Source organism: Xenopus laevis, chromosome 1L (assembly GCF_017654675.1).
Source record: "Xenopus laevis strain J_2021 chromosome 1L, Xenopus_laevis_v10.1, whole genome shotgun sequence".
In the NCBI taxonomy this organism is placed as follows: Eukaryota; Metazoa; Chordata; class Amphibia; order Anura; family Pipidae; genus Xenopus; species Xenopus laevis.
In genome coordinates this window covers 39,775,227-39,787,510 of record NC_054371.1, presented here as the reverse complement: position 1 = coordinate 39,787,510, position 12,284 = coordinate 39,775,227, and the positions used below count along the sequence as shown (strand labels likewise).

General features: G+C 36.7%; 1 protein-coding gene across 1 annotated transcript in view; it reads right to left on the bottom strand.

The window, feature by feature from the left end:
* Positions 1–12,284, bottom strand: part of LOC108698238 (gamma-aminobutyric acid receptor subunit beta-1) — a 274,808-nt gene that overhangs the window by 166,355 nt on the left and 96,169 nt on the right. Inside the window, exon 4 of the mRNA XM_018229572.2 lies at positions 10,059–10,279. Within this exon, the coding sequence (XP_018085061.1) occupies positions 10,059–10,279 (221 nt within the window). The remainder of the gene's footprint in view (positions 1–10,058; positions 10,280–12,284) is intronic.

Sequence of the window (12,284 nt, the reverse complement as noted above, 5' to 3'; positions counted from 1 at the left end):
CAGTAAACGGACCCCTTAGTGTTGAGACCTCTACAAAAATACAATATATAAATTAGGCCAACAAAAAAAAATCAAATATAAAAAAAACACGATATTCTGTATTAACCAATCTTAACGGATATCAGGGAAACATTTGTTTGTTCATGCAGTATGTTAACAGTAGCCAAAATAATACATAAAGAATGACAACCCATTCAAATTAAGACATCAGTTTATATGCACAAGCTAATTTATCCTGAAAGAGTGTCTTAATTAGATTTTAGTTAATATAATACAATAAATAATATCCCCTAATATTGTGCTATTACTGTGCTTTTTTAAATGTTTGTACATCTTAGAGATTGCTATGAAATATAATTTCATAGCCTTTATCAGAAAAATGATAGGTTGGACCTAATTTTTCTAAGAAACAAAAACACCTTTATAAGTAGTGCAAATTTGCAAATTTAGCAAAAAATTTGTGAACAATTCGCAAAACGGATTGAAGTCAATAAGCGTCAAAATAATTTTGACGCACGTCAATTTTGCCGCGAGTGGCAATTTTTATACACGCGACTATTTTGCCAAATGCGTGGGTGTCCGAATAATTTTCATTAATTTTGCAGAAAAAAAACGCTTCGTGAATTTATTTAGTGGGCTGCGAAAGAGGGAAATTCACTGTGAATCCATGCCTGCAGAATTTATTTAACATATATACTCGAGTATAAGCCGAGTTTTTCAGCCCCCAAAATATTCTGAAAAACTCTACTTCGGCTTATATTCGGGTCAAGCGCAAAAATGGTTGCCGTCGTCTAAGAATAGTTGCCGGTGCCTAAGAATAGTCGCCGGCATCCAAGAATAGTCGCCGGCGTCCAAGAATAGTCTCCAAGAATATTTGCTGGCGTCCTAGAATGGTCGCCGGCATCCAAAAACTAGATGCCGGCACCTCCAATGGGAGGAGAAACCCTCAATTTTTTGATTGAAACTTACCAGAAGCTGCTGCATTTCTCACCCTAGGCTTATACTCGAGTCAATAAGTTTCCCAGTTTTTGGAGGTAAAATTAGGTACCTCGGCTTATACTCGGGACAGCTTATTCTCGAGTATATACGGTACCCATCACTACCTATAAGGGGTCATATATGAGCTGAAAGGCAGGGTGTAAAATGCAAAAAAAAGGATACATGTTTTTTGCATTGTGCATACCACAAACATTTCTGAATTCAGTGCTGCCTGAGTTTGGTGATTCTGTATTCATGAGTGGTGGGAGAGAGGAGGAGGCGGCAAAGGGGCCAGGATCTCCCCTAAACCCAGCTAAGATATAAATTATGCATATTGGCCATTGCACCAGACATTCTCTATCACAAATTAAGGTGGAAAAGTATGGTTTATTACACTGAATCTAAAATGAATACGCCTAGTTTATAAAATAATTGGGTTCCTTAAATGACAATTTCATTCTTTAAATAGTTCTTTATTAGTTAAGAGATACCTTAATTGGTTCTTTTCAATTTGTGACCAAAATGTGCTCCTTTAATTGTATTCTCTCTAACTTCACTCTTGGGAAAGCAACATCCATGTTTAAGGGCAATAAGTGATTTTATGAATGGGCTATAAAACTATTTACTGTTATTCCTCAACCGGTTTAAAACTCACATTTACGAGATATGTTGGCCTATAGTGTGAATATTCTGAAATATCCCTGCACTGGAATTAAAGAGAAATGAGCATTTATTGTCTTTGGGGAGATCCTGGATCCTTAAGCAATTGCTTTAAGTGCTTTTCCAAAAATAGTTGTTTAATCTACTTTGCAAAGTTTTGTTCATTACAGCTCAGGTATATTCCCTTAGTTAACTGTTTTACAGCAGTTTAAGCATGCTCAGGGCCAGATTCACTAAACATTTTTATGAATCGATCATATCAATCCTTAATTGTTGAATCTAGCATTTTTTAAAAAAAAAGTAGATTAAATTACGTCAAATTGTCCTCAATTGGTTTCATTTACATTGAACACAGAGAAAAGTGTGCCCTTGCATTAAAGCAATCATGGGCAGAAGATGGCATGTGTGTATATATATATATATATATATATATATATATATATATATATATATATATATATATATATATATATATATATATATATATATATATATATATAGTGAATAAAGTAACCCCTCTTGTAAAATATAAGGATATTATAAGTTACCGAGGAGTTTCATGACCATATAAAAACACGAGGCCGAAGGCCGAGTGTTTTTATACAGGTCATGAAACTCCGAGGTAACTTCTAATATCCTCATATTTTACAACTGGGGGTACTTTATTTATTATAATACACAAATTTCAGTGAGTCATGTGACAGAAATGACATCAGAACTCACCGTTTATAACTGATGACATCAGAACTCACCGTTTATAAGGATATAATTTACAGGATATTCATGGCTTTTGTGTATTATATATATATAACCACTACTGTCCAAAATCCCACTCCATGGACTACGGGTTACAAAAGTATGCGCAGATTCGTAACTCCTGAGCGCATATCAATGAATACCCTGCCCTGATATGTGAGCGTAAGTAAGCCCTTATCAGCCATGGGTTACAAGCTTTATGGCTAATTGGGTCATGGCAAATTGGGACGCTTTTTTTTGTATACTGTATTAGCCCAGCACCCTTTACCCTTGCGCATACCAGCTTAGGCTAGCTGGGTACTACCATATATGGCTGACTCTGAAAGCGAGCTATATCCCCGACCCTGCAGACGGGTTGCTAGGCAGTTCCAGTCAACCGCTACAGTATGTAGGACGGGTAAGTTCCTTTGACGTTAAATTCCCTTGGAGTGCCATCACCTGTATATATATATATATCGCTGCGAATATTTTTCCACTAGAATATTCGCAGCGACTAAGTTTACTAAACAGCGATGCGCTCAGAAGTCATTGCGATCACTTGCGGTAACTACATTGACGAACCAGCTTACGTTATCGGTAATTTTTAACATATTGCGAATTTTCTGGTGACAAATTACGTTTGCGAATATTTATGCTATTTAAAAGTCTTGTTTTATGGCGTTTATTATGGCATGATTCATGGCCAGATATGTATCTTCAAAACTGCTAAACTTTATTGATATTATCAACAACTCAGTAAACAGATTTCACCCGATCAAACATGTATGCATCATATAAATCCAGATTTCCATACATCCAGTCCCCCCTGCCAATAGAATCATATAAATAAAATTCATACACAAGTTTTACCAATAAATCTGTGTGCATCATATAAATGTAGTTTAATCTAGGCTGACGAAGCCTTTGGTCCCTTCTTGCCATAGTAAATCGTCTTTCAGGTAAAAAAGCTGCTGTAGCAGCAGACAAAAGAATAATCCAAAACATCTTTGATTATCCTGTCACTTCTCTCTTCTCCTGTCAGGAATGGCAACAGGAACAGAATGATGGGTAAAACAAGGTATTATGGGATATTTCCTGTCCCCTTGAGAATTTTCTAGCGAAAAAATAAATTACCGCCACTATATAGATGGCGGTAAAGTTTTACGAATATTCTGGCGTTAATTTTGTCTTTCGTACATTTTGTGCGCATATTTTTAGCGCACTTTAGTAAACGGACCCCAGATATACAGCTGTAATCATCTCTCCTGCCCCCACCCCCTAACTTGCATGACTTAAAGGGGTTGTTCACATTTAAATTAACTTTTAGTATGATGTAGAGTGTGATATTCTGAGACAATTTGCAATTGGTTTCTATTTTTTATTATTTGTGGTCTTTGCGTTATTTAGCCTTTTATTCAGCAGCTCTCCAGTTTGCAATTTCAATCTTTTTGCTATGGTCCAAATTACCTAGCAATCATGCACTGATTTGAGTAAGAGACTGGAATATGAATAGGAGAGGCCTGAATAGAAACACGAGTAATAGAAAGTAGCAATAACAATACATTTGTAGCCTTACAGAGCATTTGTTTTTAGATGGGGTCAGTGACCCCCAACTGAAAGCTGGAAACAGTCAGAAGAAAAAGGCAAATAATTCAAAAACTATAAAAAAAAAAATAATGAAGACCAATTTAAATATTGCTTACAATTGTCCATTCTATGACATACTAAAGTTTAACTTAAAGGTGAACCACCCCTTTAAGAAGATACTGTCCTTCCCTGTATGTAAATGCAGTAATAATGAGTATTAATCATCCTCATGAACAGGATCTTGATGGAAGTTGTTTTCTTCTTTTATAATCTAATTACAAATGTATGTTCAGAAAGAATGTATATAAATGCAGGGTAAAAAAACATGTAATGAAGTTGATATAATTATATTAATAATAAAATACAACATAAAAAAAATACTGCCGTACATACTGATAATGATACCAATAGGCTGACATGGGAATTCCTATTAGAACACCTAAAGCAATGTACAATACTGTATAATTAACACATACACATCATTTAGTGCTAGAAGGAACTTTCCAACCATCCCCGCAAAGGAATACAGAGGCCAAGCTAATGACTGCTTTCCCGAACAGCGAAAAACGCAACTAAAATACAAAATCTTTAAAGAGCGCATTTACTTAATTATTATGTAACCACAGGGAATTTACCAAGATATTTTCATTAAGGTTTTGTAAACAAACAACAACAAGAAAGCAATAAAATGCCGGATGCTAAAAACAGTACAGTGGGTCTCATGAGTACAACCACAATGTTTGTGTCAGATACAAACACATACCATATACAATACACCTTATCTTGCCACCGTGTTGGGTTGTTTGAAATAATTTTAAGCTTAAAGAAAATATAACTGGGTGAGATCTAAAGAGGATCCCTGTTGCTTTATTTTGTTTCATGCTCATAAAAGAACAGCACCTGCTTTTTAACGTTTTTAACGCTCCTTTTAAATTACCTTAGGATCCCGGTAGGGAGACGGAGCGTCTTGCTTTTTGAAATATTCCAGATGCCACAAGAACCTTTATTAATACAAAGCTGTATAAAAGCGAATAAGTGTCTTATCTCATGCTGTATCTTCTCCCTCCTTGAATCTGGGATTTTTTTGTTTCCCAAGTGGGAAACTGATAGAAGCGCGAGTCATCACCTGCGTAAATATACAATACTTCAAGTTCTAATTTGTTTCAGTCTTTACCCATTTCTGTGCTTATTGCTTTTTGTTAGTTTGTTTTGCCATGTGAATTCATTTGCTGCTATGTTTTATAGATAACGCTTCTTTCAAAGTAATTCCCAGTTTTGGCAATTTTATCAGGCATCTGCTGGTTTAATTACACATCACAAATACATTGGTGCTCCAAAAACAAACATCAGTTGCTAGGGAGTAAGCACCTATTGTATATCCGCCCTCATATTTGTGTTACCAACTCTGACATGGCTTGAGTTAGACCAGTCTGGAGCTTTAATAGCTTCAATGGGGTAGATCAGGCTATAGCATATTCGAGCATTCAGATAGTTACAGAGTCATGGCTGCCATGGACCAAATTAGGGGCCCAGGTGGACTCCTGCTCACCCTGCAATAAATAGCACAATCAACAATCAACTTTGAGGAAAGAAAGACACCTTGTTAATAAATAATAATCAGTTAACATAAACTCACACATTATTCCAAGTGCTGGCTCAAGGACGACAGCCTTGAATAGACAGGTAGGAGGGTCAAATCCCTAAACTCAACAAATTATGATTCCTAGACAAGACCTGGCCAGTGTGCTGAAAGGCCTCCAAATCAAGTCATTACAAAGAACAAGTTAGTAAGCAAGTAAACAAGAACAAATTAGCAGAATTTAGAAGGTGGGTAGGATGAAACTGCAAACCCTATCAATGCAATGAGGGGAAAATAGAATTATTTTTGCCCAACTTCTTTACAACAGCCAATAAAAAGCCAAGCAGGCCCCCCAGTGGTCCACCAACCATGGCACATGCTTGTAATTGGGGCTAATCATGTGGCAGTTATGTTAAGGGTATATACATTTTAAAATCCAACATACTTGAATATAATATTATGGTACAAGGAGATGTGTTTATGTTGGGTGCCATTGTTATTCTCACAGCATTGTAATCTTTATCTCTATAATCCAAGACATCTAGGGGCCGATTCATCAAGGGTCGAATATCGAGGGTTAATTAACCCTCGATATTCGACTAGGAACTAAAATCCTTCGACTTCGAATAGCGAAGTCGAAGGATTTAGCGCAAATGCTACGATCGAACGATCGAAGGATTATTCCTTCGATCGAACGATTAAATCCTTCGAATCGAACGATTCGAAGGATTTAAATCCAACGATCGAAGGAATATCCTTCGATCAAAAAAAACGTGGGCAAGCCTATGGGGACCTTCCCCATAGGCTAACATTGACTTCGGTAGCTTTTAGCTGCCGAAGTAGGGGGTCGAAGTTTTTTTTAAAGAGGCAGTACTTCGACTATCGAATGGTCGAATAGTCGAACGATTTTTAGTTCGAATCCTTCGATTCGAAGTCGTAGTCGTAGTCGAAGGTCGAAGTAGCCCATTCGATGGTCGAAGTAGCCCAAAAAACACCTCGAAATACGAAGTTTTTTTACTTCGAATCCTTCACTCGAGCTTGATGAATCGGCCCCTTAATATATCTTTAAGTATATTATGCTAATACATATCATCCTTCCCCCTGTCAATCATAAAACCAGCCCTTTCATGCCTTGCTTATTATATCTGTCTCAGAGTATTATGCCAATTCTCAGGCTTATAATTAATACTAATGTATCTATTATCATAACTACTGTACTTTTCCTCACCCTTACACAAATATTTAGAATTTCTTACAATTATTCAACCCTCTCACATGACCAAATTCTTCTCATTCTGGTCCACAATGAAATTAGAAGTTCTTCGATTTTGCCTTTGCATTTGATCCCACTCCCTTGATTTGTTTGAGCTACTGTTGGCAGAAGAGAACAAATTACTTCTCCCAGGCCACCAGAAGGCAAACATTGATACATTCTGATTTAAAATATCACGTAAACACATAATATAAAGCCTTTATTGCGTATGTTCTTGTTCTCTAGTATAATAATAATAAACACTGGAAAGAGTATATTTAAAATTCTGTCATTTTCTGTATATCTACATGTTGTGACACTGCAAGTTGTTTGCAAGAATTCTCGAGTTGCTTTACCATTAAAGTCTATGGGAAACTTGTGCAAGGACAATTTTTCACTCATGGCATAAACTAAGAGGTAGGAAACATTTTTTAGAATTTTGATCAACGACACCTTAAGTACAGTACTACTGTATTTGTGACAGATGAGCACGAAGATCATCTCCTTTAGCTAAGTATTCACAGGACTCCCTTGCTATTTCCCTGGGCAAGGGAAGCAAAATTGTCACAGTAGTCTATACAGGATATGCTTTCACCACATCTGGCCCACGGATCAGATCAGAGTGCATTGCTGTTGTCTGCAAGGCAGCCCTGTACTTAAATACCTACTATAACCAGTTGACACTGTAATGGCCACAGTCTGTCCAGGCAATAGTGCAGTAGCACTAGCATCTTATATTTATATTCAGATTCTACCACTTACTACAGTAGATCTATTTGGTACCAGGTCTTTTATAATAAGGCTCCTATAAGGATGGAAAGCCCATATTTACAATATATACAGAGGGACCTATAATAACAGTTATTTAAAGACTATAGATACACTAAAATAATGCTAAAATATTTCCTAAACCCTGCCCCCTGTTGGCACATTATTATGCACATTACAATACCTTTTCTTTGTGTACATTCACTTTTTAACACACAGCCATTTTTTAAAATCCTTACATATTTCTAGCACTTGGTTTATCACCACTTATATAGTGATATCTTGTAATAACACGGAGGGCACTACTTGCTGTGTGGTTATCCAACCAGGTCTTGCACAAACATAATAGATTTGTCAAGTCATTCAAGTTTTATCCTTGTAGCTTTGCCTTTTTCATTAAAAGTAATACCGTGAAGGCTATCATTTGTAGTACAACTTATCCACTCAACATTTGATATCGTTTTCAAAACTCTTGGGGCCATCTGTCTATTTAAATCACAGAGATCTACTTTCCTTATGCCATTTGTCCATAGGAACATAACAAATGTTAGTAATTTGTTTATTCAAACGGGTGCAAGAGCATGCCCCTTAATGCTCATCCAAGGGCTACTTCTGTCTGGGGGGAAATATCTATGCTGTGCACCTTGTGCCAGATAAATAAAACCCTGTGCAAAATGAACAGCTCAGTGACAGGGGGCACAGGCCAACCATGTCTTTATCACCTGCTAACAGGGCCCTATGGGGACCTGCATCCTTTGTACCCCCTAGCTTACATGTCTGAATGGTGGGGGGTGAGCCCAGTTTCAGAGATCTGCAGCTGCCCCAATGAATACAACATTACCTGTGCTCAACAGCACTGTATTCATAAGGGGTGGCATGTAGACATCCCCCCTTTCATGCCTCATGAATAGAGTACAGGCAAATGCAGGCATCATTGTATTTATTGAGGCAGCTGCAGATCTTTACTGTCTGAAACAAAGGGCAGAGACCTGCTGCAATTTTCAACAAAGGAAGGCAACTTGTCATTTGTAAACAACCCTTTAGGACTTTGGGAAAATTAAAAAATAATACCAACAAAAACATTAAACACTAGCTTTTAGCAACATTATTAAAAATGGTAAAAATTGCAAGCACAAACAACACTCCAAAGTCTATGAAGGTTTTCATTTCAATTCTGAATTGAGAAAGCCAGTCAGATAGCTTGTGAAACGTCTTCAAGAAAAACACAGCAAGTCCAGTTGATATGACTTATTTCTACAGACATACCATGACCTGGATCAATGAGAATCTTCACAAACACAACATAGTCATTCCATATGTAGCTGGAGTGTCAGAGAAACTGACACCAGCCCAGACTCATTCCCCTTACTGAAATCTTGTGCGTTGCCCTCCGATCTCTGGCCTGGCCTTAATTGCTGCCGTGAGAAAAGGGAAATAAGGTACGTGCTGGGGGGGCATAAGGAGGGTTGCGGCTGGGGTGGGGGGCCGGGTGGTTTGTGCCTGGGGCCAGGGGTTCTGGCTGGGCAGTGACTAAAGAAAGTTACTTATAGATATCCTAAGATAATATTTCCAAAAAGTCTTTTTGCACACAATTTTTAATGTGAAGACGTGTGCCTTTCACAAGTTTATAAAATGAATCACTACAAGCTTGCAATAATTCACATTTACACAAATATATATGGGTATTCAGTTCTTTCCCCCCTCAAGAGCTTCAGTTACAAAGTAGTATCCTTAACACGATAAGTAATGATTTCCTCCACATCTTCTTTACTGACAGCACATAAACCACACTGGCTGAAGAAGGTTAATATTGGTTCTTCAAAAGAGTTCTTAGAGCCTTGTTTCATTTTATTATTTGGTTAAATATCAAGTGCTCAGCATTGTGTTAATTAAAAGAAGCCACTTAGCGCCACTCAAGTTCAACTTATCAATCTTCAAAGTTTTACTTGCAAAATGTCAAATCACTTGCTCGCTGTACCATGCCAAACGTGTAAACATCCTAAGATTTTGGCTGATTAAGAGGCCAAATTCATTGGTCTTACCGCAGGAAGAAAAAAAAAAACTCTTATCTTTTTTTAGCTGAAGCACCTCTTGAAATTGCTGGAGAAAATTACGTTTAAGGCTTGTTACATTTGATTTCCGTCTTGGCTTCCTTATGCAAATTATAATGAATGTGATTGCATTTATCTCCTGTAACTTCAGCAAGCACATAAGGCAAATCACAATTTCCATCTTGCACAGAACTGTCACATGACTAATTACCTAGAACATGGATACTCATTCTATTTATTTCTCGCTTTTAACAGTTACAGAATATATTTCCCTTTCATCAACATCTCATGTACTAACAACACTGCTAATTCAGCGAACGTCAAGCTTTTCACCTTCCTGACTAATTTTAACTGTGTGGGCTTGCTGGCTCACCATGCTATGAAAGAATTGATTCTCAGGTCATTTATAATATCAGTGCATAAGCGAAAAAAAAACGTAATGTCCTACCTAAGGCCATAAAGAACAGTACCATCAGGGTGAAGTCGAATCATTCTGTTTTTCACTGTGACACCATGAACAAAAGACCTTTTATCGTTTAGGAAGTATGTATCTGGCACCCACAGCTGATCAGCGAACCTGTTGTCCAATGTTAGATTTAAAGGAATCCCAGAGTATGATAGTCTTTTGTCTCTCCATGATTGCTGGAAGTACATTGTTAGTGTGTAATCCTGTCAAAACACATAAAGTGATAAAATTATTATTTTTTTTAATTATAAATGATCAAGATACAGTATCTCACATAGAACACTGACTGATAGAAAACTATCCCAACTGTAGCTTTTGTACAGTAGGTGGACTATTTTTGGTGATTGTAATGGATACATGGTTAATTTAAATAACATGCATATCAATTCATATATAATACATTATATTCCAAGAAGAGAAGAGGGTCCTGCCCATTACTACAAGGTAATCATAAAGGACTAGATTGAGACGGAAACAAGAAAGACAAAACATTTGGGTTATGATGGCCATTTGCAGGAAGAACTTAAGGATTGCTCTCTTGATTAAGTTGGCAGACTATTGACCCATTTATAGGAAAAAAATGAGATATTGACACTACCTGGACTGCCACCCACCCCTGACATCATCCACCTGCCCCAATGTCCCCAGGCCCACCCCTGCCTGGTCTGCATAGGGGCAGAAGGTGACAATCCAAAGCAGAAATAAAAATTGTAGACTATTTAGCTACTAACACATATTAGTATAAAGCCTAGAAGGTCTTAAGAATACTTTTAGTACTTTTCTCACTACAGGCAGGAAAACTTATCTTGAAACTGTTATCTTATAAGGAATAAACCTGATAGAGACCTGCCACAAACACAAGCTACAATGATTCCAAGGCAACGAATGTAAGCAATTATGAGATGTAGGACTTTACAATTCATGTGCAGTGGAATAACAGTCATTGACTAGGACAGTTACACATTAGCTAATGCTAGGACATTTTTACCCATGATACATCTCTGTTATCATTCACATTCAGTTTTTTCTTTGTAAATGACATTGAAAAATAAAACACATGTTGCCAAGGTCTGTTTCTTGAATGTATTGCTGGATGCTGAGAACTCAGGGGAAGTACTTTTCATTTGAAATTTCATCAATAAAAATGTAAGACTTTAACCTACAAGTTCATTATTCTATCACTGTGCCTCACTTATTTATTCAAGTGTACAATGGCTGGGAAAGTATCTCGGACAGCCTGTACTTTGTAAACATTGGGCCAGATTCAATTCAGTGAGAAAGGTTTATCACGTGAAAACTCATGGACGAGATTCAAACTTCATTGACGTCTATGGGAAAAAAAACTGGAGCTGAGATTGGAGAAATTTTTTTTCTCCTCGAAATGAAGGTCCCCTTTGAGTTTTCACTAGATAAAACACAAGATAACTTTTCTCACTGAATTGAATCTAATCCAATGTTTATTGTTAGAGTTTCAATGCAACAAATAGAATTCAGGAATTATTTTTATATAACAAATTACTCATGTATAGATATATGCATAATGTATGACTAATCCCCCTCACCATTTAATCACTTCCCTCATATGCAGGTCTGCTCCTTTTTACATAGTTACATAGTTACATAGTTAAATTGGGTTGAAAAAAGACAAAGTCCATCAAGTTCAACCCCTCCAAATGAAAACCCAGCATCCATACACACACACCCCTCACTACTTTTAATTAAATTCTATATACCCATACCTATACTAACTATAGAGTTTAGTATCACAATAGCCTTTGATATTATGTCTGTCCATTAGGATTGTTTTGTTTCCAATTAGGATTTATTATATCTTAGTTTGAATTAATGTTTTATTGTTACACAGACAAAGGAAATAATTTTTGAAAATTTGGATTATTTTGATAAAATTGAGTCTATGGGAGATAGCCTTTCTGTAATTCGGAGCTTTCTGGATAACGGGTTTCTGATAATGTATCCCATACCTGTACTAGACACAGTTAAGAAAAATTTGTGTTTTCAGGATACAGTGTCTGTACAAGAAAGACTGGTAAGGAAGGCAGAAAACTTCTTATGACAACGCTTGATATAATATCCCAGGAGACTGAGACTTCAAGATATGTGATCAGAATTGAACCCATTCCCATCTGTAAATTCTCTTTTAATCTTGGTTAACTGCATCCCAAATAATACAGCTAATGAAATATAGTC